We start from the raw sequence: 12,515 nt of genomic DNA, 5'->3' as shown, positions 1-12,515 counted from the left end.
GTATTATTAATACTAATTCATTTATTTTGAAGATAAAATTGTAAACTAAAAAGTATGATGGGAGATGGCCTGTTACATACTTATCTATGTAAATGGAAGACATGGAATAAACTTGGTTCATGTTCTGAATAACAACATTGAGTTCAGAACGCAGAGTAGGGACTGAAGGTGAACCAGCAGCTTGACTGAAAAACTCTTCACATTTATTTGTGATGACTTCCAGGTCATCTTTCAGTCGATCCAGTTCTTTCTTCAGTTTCTGTAAAAAGAGAGGTGATTGACAGTGCTTTTATCCTACATCAACCTCATGTATATTCTACATATCAATGTCAGTACAGGTCTGCTCTCCTTTGCTTGTTCCATGTGGACATCATTAAATTTTTTTAAAAATAAACGTATGTATAAGAGGGAAACTAAGAGAGTCACCATTTATTGGCATCTTTTTTCTTACAAGCACAATCTTAAACTTTGACTCTTGTCCTTTCAAGGTGCACTGCAAACTTTCCTGACTACACTGAAAACATCCGGAGATAGTTGTTTTAAAATAAAACTCTTCTCCTAGGTAAAACAGCCTTTTGCAAAGGCTCACCTCTTGCTCTGAAATCCTGAACACGCTTTCACGTAGATCATCCCTTTCCATTGGGGTTCGGATCTGCCGCACCAACCGCTCCTCACAACTCTCCAGCTGAAGTCTGATGTTTCTGACTTCAGAGATATATAGATTGTAAATAGATTCTTCCTGCTCCTCTGTTGAAAGAAATGAGGCACACATTAGCAAACAAAGCCACCACGTCATTTCCACCATGCCTTTTTAAGAACACTTTTTAAAAGTCACCATTCTATAGGTCTTTTCATTATTAGCTGAAATCCCATCAATTTCCATTGGAATTTTGGCTATAAGACACATTTTAAGAACCTTTATATAATATATTTTTGCTATTATTAGATCATCTCCTCACACATGAAAAATGAGCATACATCTTTGATCATCCATCCCAGGCACAGCCATCACCTCTCACACAGGCACTGCTAAACTTAGTGACTGGTATTTTTTTTTTAATCCTCTCTTTCCAACAAACAGGGCAACATATTTTCCCTTAAGTGTAGTGAATTATGCTATGCAGTAATCAGCTTTGCACTACTATATTTCTTCAAGTCATTAGCTACTTGACAGTAAATCAAAGCAGGTATCTTAAGCTTTCTGCTCTTACTGTATACAGAAGTTGAGACTGCAGTAACTACGGGCATTCGGTGGAGTTAGGAAAATACCTAGGACACTTCTTGCCTTAACACTGTGAAAAAGTTCTAATTCTGTTATGAAATCAACAAAATAATCAAGTTACATTTCCAACATTCAAAAACAAGGAAGGCACGATTAACCAGCGAGCTGTAGTGCACAGAATAAATTCTTTGGCGTAAAATTCTTTGTAGCACTCCACATATTAAGTAACAAATCAATATTTCTACATAGCTCAATATATACAAAGTTAAACAAACTTAGAGCTTCTGTACAATGTAATTGTGCACACTGTTAAAATGATGAGTTTCTGTTTGTTCAGAAGAGTTGGGCATTAACAATATCACTATGATAAAATAGGTAATTCTCTAGAACTTTTTTTCAGAGAGAGAAGTTTTATCAAGAACCACAATATATCTTTGGAGGGCATCTTTCTGCTTTCCTTGGCCAAGTTATACCTCTTTCTGCAGATTTCAGAAGCTCTTGATAGTATTGCTTGCAAACATCAACTTCCCTCTCCAGCTGTGCTGTATCGGAGCTGGTGAAGATTTTGGACTCCTGGCTATCTTCCACAAAATCATCAAAGCGGGACTGCAAATTGCTTAGAACCTGCTGATGTTCACCTGGCAACATCGTCTTTATCTGCAACAGATTATAAACCCAAGGCACAGTTAGCAACGATGCATCATTCACATAGTTCCCTGCAACACTTTTTATCAAAAAGCAATATTGACCAATCACTCAGATGGTAAAAATCAAAGAATTGAGGTTCTGAAAGCTTATTGCTCCTGGGCTGAAGTCCACTTGACAGGTATCAGTACAACAAATCATAGTTTACACTCTAAAATCCTTTTCCATCTTTAATGCCAGTAATGGGTTATGTTAAGACAATCCTACATCAGACACCATTTCTGCATCTAATGCCACGTAGCAACAGACAGGAAGCCAGCAAGAGTCATACAAGTAGGGACACTTCAAGAATTATCTCAGATTCCTCCCTTTCAACAGCAACAGTGAGAAATTAGGAGTGAAAAATGTCATTTGGGGTACTACAAATATTATTCAGTAATTTGTAGAGAGATATACACCAATGATGTATAATAAACTATTATATTGAATCACATTATGCTATACGTCTAAGATTGTGTAATTCAGTGACATCGCCCACTATTTTAGCCAGGCACATTAGTCTTTTGATATATATCACTATTTCATTTCTGACAAATTGATCCTAATTAGCTATTTAACATTTCAAGTTACTGACATGTATAAGAATTAAATTATACATTACAGAAGAATGAATGTTCAGCTGCGTTCAACTTGAAAGACTAAATGTTGCTTCATAGTTGCTCCATTTTCATTAAGAAGTTGTAGCCGTAAGGAAATAATGGGGGTTTTCATGACAATTAACCTTAGCCTAATGAAGCAAACCTTCCACATAAGTGAAGAAAGGTAGACTCTTCAAGAACAAAATTCAGATTTAGTCACTGTTCTACTGCTTTTGGGAGATCCTGTCCCCCTGCTGACAACAGCAGACCTGAGAGATGAGTGAAATAAGGCTACAGGTAGTTTTCATAATACAACATCTCTGCTCCTTCCCCAAACACACCTGTGTAAAGGCTCCTCAGGTAGAATGTTGCACAGTGGGAACCAGCATGGCCACTGCCAGCTGTTCCCTCAAGGAAGATAAGGATTGCTGGAAATTGTTAATTATACAGTATTTCTGGAAAGTGTAGTCTATGGTGTCCCAGCAAAAGGCTGAGGCCCTTGCTAGACATAGCACATACCGAGGCAACATTGCCAGCTCGAACAGCTTCAATTTCATTTGTCAGGTAATGCCAGGACACCACACTCTTCATGTTTACATGTGACTCATGCCAAAGGGCCAGAACATTCTGAAATTGCTGTTCAATCCTGAAACATAAAAAGATTCCAACTTTAGATCAAAGTAATGCATGGAAAGGGAAAAAAAAAGTTAAGACATTATTTTAACCCAAGCTTCATATAAGTGAATTTTAAAAGAAAATGAATGGTTTTGTTTCGTCCCTACCTGTTGGCTGTATCTATTGCTTCTTTGTTTGGTGGAGGAACTGTAAAGCACACAGATGGAACCATGGCCTCATTACCACTTGGGCTGATAACTTTCCATTTAGCACGATGGGAGTTGTTTGCTAATACGCACTCATCATCTTTGTAAATAGTTATCTAGGATTAACAGAAAAGGAGAATAAGCTAATGAGATGAGCATAACCAAATACTTTTACAAAGCACTTCTGCAAATGGTGTCAACAAATAAACAACAGAACAAGAAAAACAATGTTCAACACAAAGATTTGCTCTTGTTTATTAGGGTGGAAGAAATTTAAGAGTCTAGTGTCCTCCAGGAACATCATAATTAATGACACTTTAGCTGAATTCTCACGTCTGTAATTGATTTGAGGAAATTCAAGCTTCTAACCTCAATTTGTCTATAGTCACAGATGGCTTTAATTGGGATGGATGTTTTGAGTATACAGTCAGGGTTCCTTGGCTTCAGCTGAATTATTGCCTTTGCTCTCCCCACAAGGCCAGCTACTGTGCTCTTATACTGCAAGAGTTGTTCTTTTTCTTCCTAAAACAGTTAAGAAAAGAACACATTATAAGAGATGGCCAGAATACAGTGCTGCTTCTTTGATCCTGTTAAGCTTTTTTTCCATGACTTATTTTACTGTGTTTCTTAAAAGTAATAAATTTTACAAGAACAAAATATCTTTCTGAAGTCACTAGTTTCCCACAACATCTGCTATTGTAAAGATAAAGAAATAAAACTGTATTTTAAGCTAATGAAAAAAATTAATTATACATGGACAGATGCCATCATTTAAGTTCTAAAAAAAAGAAATCTTTTTATATTCCTTCACTTCAAATGAATCATTTAAACACATGTATTTTAAATCCAACTATAATCTACACATTTATTGTTTAATTGTAACTCATGTTAACAGTATCCTTGAATTCTCACCATGGACTCCTGGACAAGGTCTTCCAGTCTACGAAGGCTGCTTGATCTATCACAACTGTATTTTCGGTATATGGTATCTTTCAAATTCTTTAAATATTCCATGGCTTCTTTGGCATCACTGAAAAACTAGGATGAGACAAATATCCAGGTTATTTTTAAACAACACAAAAGTATACAGACAGCTACACTATGAAGTTTTCTTTAAGTGCTGTCTTTTTAAAAATAATCTTTTCTAGTAGCCTGAAGTGACTACTGTACCACAAAACACTATTTGTGATCTCACGCCTAAATGTACTGTTCAAGAAGGCATACACTGTAACATCAGTTATTCTTGGTACTATCTACATGCAAAATTAATTCAGCAATTATTGAACTTCAGTTAATTATTGTTCTTGCAATTGAAAACTTGTCTGAAGTTATTCATGCTTCCCTTGGAATTACAATTACTTTCATATATAAAGAACAGACAAACCTACAAACTGTAGCAAACTAGCTGCAAACTTCAGCAGGCACACTGAAGTAAACATTTTGTGCAACAGGGGAAGAGAGTGGCCACACTTGACCGTTCTGCATGGGTACCTGCTACTCCAAACTAAGGTCCTGTTAAGCATGACTGTGAAGGGATATGCCCTATGATAACCCTTACCTCATTCTATTCCTGAAACCTCACTTCTCAAATCCAGAATTCCCATTTCTTCCCCCTACCCCTAGGAAACCAAATCAATCAACTATGTCTTCTCCAATGTCCACTTCCTAACTTCGGGCTCAGACCCTTCTCAGTCCAAATGCATCTCATCCAAACATCACCCCGCTTCTTCTTCAACCATCCAAGCCAAGAAAACACTAATGACTAACCTTTATAATTTAAATATATATTTTTTAAAAAGTAGACTTCTTTCCCAAACAAAAGACTCTTGAATCTTCATTCATCTTGCATATAACTGAGAAACTCTTAGCTCTTCAATCCTCACGCACGTACTGAGTATCATTTACTGAGTATGTGGGTGATAATCAGAAAGGTGTTTACGCTGAACATCTCCGCTGTCAGGGTGTTGTCTGCTCTGTTTATTATTAATGCCATACGTTACATTTGGATCTGGGTAGTCCTGGAAAAAGCACCTAGAATATGTTCTCCTTGGGCCAGCATTAACCACCCTCCACTCTACATCATCTGCAAAAGCTGCACTGACAGCAGTTGTGCCTGACAGGGAGAGAACATGGCTTTGTTTGCAGAGTCCCTACTTGCAGCTGCAGCACTCTGAAAAAAAGTCAGGCCAGATTTTTGCCTGCTGGGAACCAATATAATTGTAGTGAGTATAACACAGGTACAGAACAATATGGGAGCACGGTTCATCATCTTATGACTGCGTATGACAAATGTCAATTCTACAACTACTGTGAGAGAGCAACTGGCACTTTCAGTGGAACTTTTTTTACTATGGTCCTAACAGCATTTTGCAATCTTACCTCAAAATATGCAGCATTTTCCCTCAAATGTTGTTCAACACAGTGACAGAGCTGAAGAATCCAGCTCCATTGTGTCTGCATTGCAGCTCTATAGGCCTTTAAAGGAAGAGATTTTACAAAAGGAAACAAAAATTATAACATGTATACTTTCACAGAATTTAGGAAACATAAGAGTAATGTAGCAAACACAAGCATCTAAACCTGACTTCCTCCCCCAGGAAAAGCAAGCTGCAGCAAGGAAAATTCCAATTCTATGTGAGAAAAATCCTGTCGCTACAGCACAGTGATATCAGAAAACTTGCCCAGAGCAGCTGTGAAATCACCACATCCTTGGGCATGTTCAGAATTCAGCCGAAGGAGGCCCTGACTTAGGCAGGGGCTGCACTACATCTCCCAAGGTTACCCCAGTCTAATCCAGTGTATGATTCCGTGGCTTTACTTATTCATTCAAGACTCCTGGATTTTTCCTTGGATACAAATCAGACATTAAAGTAACACTGAATGCATAATAAAAATAATTAATCAGGACTTACTGCAGTGTATAATTTGTGTAACAGTTGTACAGGAATTTAAGGAACAGAACCCTACTCGAGTGATGCTTCCTGTACTGTCTGCAGGGTGCTGCCCCTGCAGAGGCACTGCAGGAGCATCCACCACCAGAGGGTACTCTTGACTTTGTGAAATTAGCCAAAAGTCTCAATTGTTCAATTCCCTGTGACTCTCAGGGAATTCAAGAATTTTTTCATTGGCTTCAGTGAATTTCAAACTGATGCACTAATGTGTAGATTCTTCTGTAGAAAAGGCATAGAGTTGTCTTTTTTTTTTTTCCTTTCTTAAATGTCCCAATACAGCATTATTGCAGACATCATAACTTGCATAGTCATCTTCACTGCGGTGGCCTGGTTTCATAAGATGTATCTTTAATATATTAATATTTAAAGTATATTACACTGGTAAGAACCCATTAGAACAGCATATACTTTTTAAAGAATAAAATTCCCCACATTACATAAAAAGTCATTTACTATTCATAGTAAATGTCATAAGAAGGGTGGAAGGCAGGAGTTTTCTTCATGCTTCCAGTTTACTCACTGAGCTGAAGAATAATAAAAATCCATCCTCTCTGACTGTTTTATCATTCTTATAGAATAAAACCATTTTTTTATTGTTTCCATTTTTACCACTCACTGTTTGTAGTTACTGCTTCCTTGAACCTCTACAGGGAAAGTGTTTTATGTTCTCCTTTGGAAACTTGTTATGACCCCAAAACAGCTACAATAAATTTCCTGTAAACTGTACCTATAATATGGAGCATGATTCAAGCCTGAAGTAAATCATATCACCTGGTCAGATTTTTAACATCCAAACAAGTTTCATAATTCACTGACAAATAAGTTATGAAACCAACTCTAAACTGTAATAGGAACCTGTACCAGTAAGCGACTAGAAAAGCCTCTACTGAAACTTCTTTCAATCCAACAGGAGAGAAACCACCCAAGGACTGTTCGGTGCCCTCCGTTTGCCAATGCCATTTTAATCAATAACGCCAGAAGCTGTGTGCACAACCAGATATGTCTGTACAGATCAACTCTGGAAATTTTTATTTTAGACTTCAGAAGGATTTTATCTAAACAATCCAAGACGTAACCATAACTTTACAAAAGTGTTTTTACTTTTTGGAAACTGGAAAACAGATACAAGAGATATGCTGAAGAGGAAAAGAAAAGAAAAAAAAAGGCGCCATTATTCAGTCTTGTTGTTTAATTTCCTATGAGTTAGCACCTCCCCGCTTCTTCCCCAAAATCTAAGGTCTATTACATCGCAAAACTATTTTCTTCTTTGTGTGATGTGCTTACTAACTTACCTCAATGGTTAGCCTGGCTGGGTGATTTTCAAGAAGCAGTTGCTCAGCTATTTCTTGTACTGACTTAATAACTTCTTCTTTTTGATCAAGTTCTCTCATTAACTCCTTTTTCCAGATGACAAAAAAAAACACAAAAACACAAACACAAAATGTTTTAGAAGTTTCTTAAATTCTTAAAGAGGATTTAATTATTCCCCCTGGATTAGATTAGCAATACATACTGCATGGTATTCCTTTTTTCTTGCTATATTGGGGTTTCTTTCACTCCAGTCATATGCAACCTCTTCCTCTTCTTTCTCATTCAGCCATATCAGCTCTCTAGTAGCACGAGACACAAAATTGTGAAGAGTATCTAGATGTCTTTCCTGATTTCTTGATGTGTTCTTTATTAAAAAGAAAAAAATGTTTACAAAAATCAAAATTTAAAGCTCATGCCTTATCAAACATGATGTACACTGAGAAGCTGAACATAGAAAAATATTGACAAACTCACCAAGAGTTTTGAATACTGACTCTCCAGTTTGTGCAATTTTTCTGCATAACTGAGTTTAAGAGGAGCAGTCATCTGGATCTGTATTTGGTATATGAGGTCAAAAGACAACAAAAAGGTTAGATATGCTAAACCATTAGTTTTCCTGATTCCATGATATGTCAGTCAAAGATCAGAAATAAAAGTAAGAGTGTGAAACCCAAACACAGTTCTGAAATTCAACATTAGTTTATGTCTCACCCAGTAAGAAAGTAACCAAAGAAGTAAAAAACACAGTGCTGTACCTCACTGATTTTAGCTTCTTTAAGGCTGGATTCAAATTCCTCAATAGCTTTGTGGACATTTTTGTGATTTTCTAAATGGCTTTCAACACTTGGTAAATCTGATCCCCATTCTGCTCGATCAAGTTGCATCTTACAAATGAGAAGGAAAAATTAGTCATGACCTACAAGCAGTAAGCATTATAATTAGAAGTGGACTGTTTCCATAGAGATTGATACCTGCATTTCTTCTACCCAGCACAACAGGTCCTGGACAAATTTCATGTTCACCTCTTCTTCTGTTAAATTCTGATCCACAAAAGCTGATTTCATAAGAGGTTTTCTGATTTGTGTCAGTTTGAGTGTTTGCAGAGTCCCACTGTCTACTCCTGTCACGTAGCTTTGAATTAACCGTGGGGGGATGCCTGGTGTGTAAGCGGGAGTGACGGTTGGGGTCAGTCTGGAAGTAAGGCCCGATGAAAGGCCAGAAGTCAAGCTGGAAGAAGTCAAACTAGGTGTTAAACCTTGGGTCATTGCAGCATTTAATTCAGGGGTTAGGTTTGTTGTAAATCCTGAGTTTAAGCTTTCAGTTATTCCTGATATCATCAGCTTTGTCTGCTCTGTTGTCAGTGCATGCCCCTTGTTGTACACAGAAGAACATTCGGTCCGTATGACCATCAGCTCATCACGAAGTTTTGCAACTCTATAAAATAAAATAAAATAAATAAATGAATAAAAATAATTTCAATTAACGCTTACAATCAAGGTTTACCATGCTGAATTGAAGAGCAATATGAATTCACAAGACCTCTTACACTTTAGTTGTACCTAAATATTTACCAATAAACATTTATATCAGAAAATATACTTCTATAAATACAGATAACAGATGCAGAAATTGGGCAATGACTAGAAAATCAGCATGGAATGGGCACTAGCATGCACCACACACAATTGCAGGGAACAATCAGCAAAGCAGAAATCTTACAAGATACTACATGTTGTAGTAGATCAAACACTTGCAGTTCACTGCCAAGGGGCTGTTATGTGCTTGATCTCACCCAGTCCAGGATGAATCCTGAAAAACTTTGGAGCCACTTCTTCATAAAATTGAATCATGCTGTTTAAATGCATCTTTCTGCCAAGACTGTACACATTGCCACGTATAAGCTAACGTTACTCCACTTATTACCTGTTAAGATATCTACAGCCATCATCAGAAATCTTGCCTCCATTTTTAAAATCAAAGGCATTCTGAAAGCATTTTAGGTGCAATAAAACAAGCTAACATCCTTACACTCAAATAGATGGTAAACATTGGCATTTACATCTCATTCTGGTAAACGACATCATTTTCACAAATGAGTACAAACAGCTCCTCTTGTCTTAAACAATGTTTGTGGGTACTGTACCCACCAGAATACCTGATGAACATTATTTGGGTGCCCAGTGACAGATTGAGAAGTTTATCCACACACATAAAAAGTTGAAAATGTTGTCCATAATGGGTACCCATATTTGGGACATCTATTTATTCATATAAATACACTATAAAGTACCTTTGCACAAGCTGATCTGCCTGATAGTATTTTCCATCAATAAGAATTTGGGCATCAATCACTTGCTGGCGGAGAAGGTTCTCAGATTCAAGAAGATACCCAGCTATCTCTGCTTCATGTTGTAACTGGAGCCCTGACTCTAATCGCTTGGCGTCCTGAATAAATAAGAGAAAGCCATTAGTCCTGCAGCTAAGCCAAAGAGAAATAAGCTGTAAGAAATCCCAGTTTTTTTTGTAAAAGCTTATTCTGATCTTGAAACAATTGTGAAGCATTTTATCTAACTTCCAACAGAAAAATTGAAACAACCCACTCTAGGAAATTATTTATATTTTCTTGAAGAAATAGTAAATTAAAAATAACAGTACAATGGAAATAAAAGTAGCAGCTATTAAGTACGCACTTAAAGAATCCTAAAGAATTTTTCTCAAGTAGCCATTCCACTGTAGTAAGTTCATGAACACAGACAAGTAAAATCATCAACTGACTTACAGAATGCAGAGCATTCCGGGCAAGTATTAGTTTGTCCTCACAGCTCCGGCTGTCCCGCTGAATTCTGTTTGCAATCTGCTGTAGCATTTCCAACCTAGGTGATGCCACAGCATTTCAGAAGAACAAATAAGTATTAACGTTATTTATATTTACTATATACATTGCATGACTTTAAAAACAAACAAACAAACATGTAAGATCTAACACAGAGCACAAATACATATGCCAAGTTACCTGTTTCCTTCTAAGGTGCCATTACCAAAGCTTATACAAGATTTAATCAGCGTGGGACCACAATTAACGGAAAGGAAATTCTCGTTAGAGTCAACGCTGGTTCGAGTACTAGTACTGTTGCTAAATAGAGAATCACTGCTGCGATAGCTATAACTACTGCTATTCATTTTTACATCCAGAGCACGGTCCTTCTGGCTGTTTACATTTGCTGAAAAAGGAAAAGATAAAACTCCTACAAAATGTGCAGCTTCTAGGGATGAAATTTCACTACTGGCTTTTGAAACACCTAGCACTCCTCCTTTAAATAGGCTTCGGTACGCATATTCAAAACCCAGCAATTAATATTCTGCCAGCTCTTCAAAGGATTCCACCTGGGGCTACATACACTACCTTGTTTTTGGCTTCCCTACACTGCATTAAAGCTTTGCAAGTACAGACTAGACTGCAACATTAGGGCGTCTCTAGGAAACAGACGTGCCAAATATTTCATTTAGGTGTCACTAAATGTCTATATGCCAAATAAGAACTTAAAGAAGACTCTGCAGTGTTTCTCAGACTCTTCAATGAAAACTTTCAAAAAGGAGTTAAGTGAGAACAACTCCACACTCCACAGTACGGTACAAAACACCTCCAGGTTGGGCTGACTCCTTTTGATTCAAATGGAACTGCACAAAAAATCCTGGGAGAATATCATGGTTAATCAGCTCATATCAATTTAATTTGGGACACCTGTACCCCATCCAACCCAACATTATTACCCCACTGTCCAAGTATGCATATTTACTAATTGTCCTGCAAATTTCCCTTCAGCTTCTTCCACATTCAGAGCTAATTGCTTCTTGCCGTTTTGACCACAAAACAAGTAAGAAAAACCTGACCACTGCCCTTACGTTTACGTTTTAACTCAGAATTTGGGTTCAGGGTGAACTTTTCAGTATTTCGCCTGTTGCTTTTAGAACCTCCTGAAAACCACATCCACACCACAAGATGCCTGTTTATGCGGAGGAGCACAGCGAAGGCACAGACACACCCTGCAGCAATTCCAAGCTCTGCTGGGTTTGCAAACCAGAGCTCAGTTTGGCATTCTCCTCACTGACATCATATTAAGTTTCAGTACTTGCCCAATTTCAATATTAGCTGAGGTCACTTTTTTTGCCACTACTAAATCCCACCCCAGGAACTGCATCAACACCTCATATTGGTGAGCTGCACTCATAACCAATGCAACTAACGTGGACTGAGTACTTGCGTCCAGATCAACCAACTATTTTAACCTGATCACTAAGCCAGAATCACCTAATCAAAGCTTCTCTCTCATTTTATAGTGACCACCGCACATAGTGACCCTCACCATACCATCTGTCACTTTGTATTTACCAACCCTGAAATATGGGAAGGAGTTTACATTTATTTGTATTTACCTGCACTCAGTTTCTGAATAAAAAATAAATAAACTATTGTCATTTATTCACAGTCTAAACAAAGATAATCCAGCTTTCTACAAGTATAAGTAGGATTCCTTTTGGCAAAAGCAGGCACTAACTTCACTTTTTGCAGGTCAGGACAGATTAACCTACAAGATCTAGCAGGCTGTATGTCTTCCACTGCTTTCTGCTGTACTGCCCTGCACGGTGAGGACAACCTTGTATTCCTCTGTAGACACTTCTCCCACAGCAGGATGCTGTGAATCTACTCCTCCCATTGAATTTGCCATTTCAGTCATGCTCTTGCACCTATTCTATCAACTCTGACACATTTAATCAACTCTGTCTTCGGGATTTTCTCTTGCTAAAATCTGTCTTTGAGGACTTCCTACACAATGGTCTGGATCCTTCGCAATGAATTTCAGGTACCTAAACCAGAGAGAATGATCACCGTGTTGTCACCAGAAAGTCAGTGCCAAGATTCTCCAGA

The 12,515-nt window shown here is 37.6% G+C and overlaps 1 protein-coding gene across 20 annotated transcripts in view; it reads right to left on the bottom strand.

Annotated features, from left to right (window-relative positions):
* DST (dystonin) overlaps positions 1–12,515 on the bottom strand; it is a 306,806-nt gene that overhangs the window by 135,597 nt on the left and 158,694 nt on the right. For 19 of the 20 annotated variants that reach the window (XR_014183507.1, XM_082047199.1, XM_082047216.1 and 16 more), the window contains 15 exons: positions 10,368–10,461; positions 9,879–10,033; positions 8,560–9,022; positions 8,344–8,472; positions 8,063–8,140; positions 7,791–7,952; positions 7,570–7,674; positions 5,706–5,801; positions 4,239–4,364; positions 3,696–3,848; positions 3,288–3,442; positions 3,025–3,151; positions 1,696–1,879; positions 590–747; positions 81–259 (listed from right to left, as the gene is read on the bottom strand). Coding sequence is in view for 19 of the 20 variants with exons in the window: in XM_082047199.1 (XP_081903325.1) it covers positions 81–259; positions 590–747; positions 1,696–1,879; positions 3,025–3,151; positions 3,288–3,442; positions 3,696–3,848; positions 4,239–4,364; positions 5,706–5,801; positions 7,570–7,674; positions 7,791–7,952; positions 8,063–8,140; positions 8,344–8,472; positions 8,560–9,022; positions 9,879–10,033; positions 10,368–10,461 (2,364 nt within the window). In the remaining variant the exon portion in view is untranslated. Of the gene's footprint in view, positions 1–80; positions 260–589; positions 748–1,695; positions 1,880–3,024; positions 3,152–3,287; positions 3,443–3,695; positions 3,849–4,238; positions 4,365–5,093; positions 5,262–5,705; positions 5,802–7,569; positions 7,675–7,790; positions 7,953–8,062; positions 8,141–8,343; positions 8,473–8,559; positions 9,023–9,878; positions 10,034–10,367; positions 10,462–12,515 lie in introns of those variants that run through there. The other variant, XM_082047201.1, reaches the window with a different exon arrangement.

Source organism: Streptopelia decaocto (assembly GCF_964273445.1).
Source record: "Streptopelia decaocto genome assembly, chromosome: 3".
Classification (NCBI taxonomy): Eukaryota; Metazoa; Chordata; class Aves; order Columbiformes; family Columbidae; genus Streptopelia; species Streptopelia decaocto.
The sequence above is the reverse complement of the archived record's forward strand: the minus strand, read 5'-3'. Positions and strand labels throughout refer to the sequence as shown.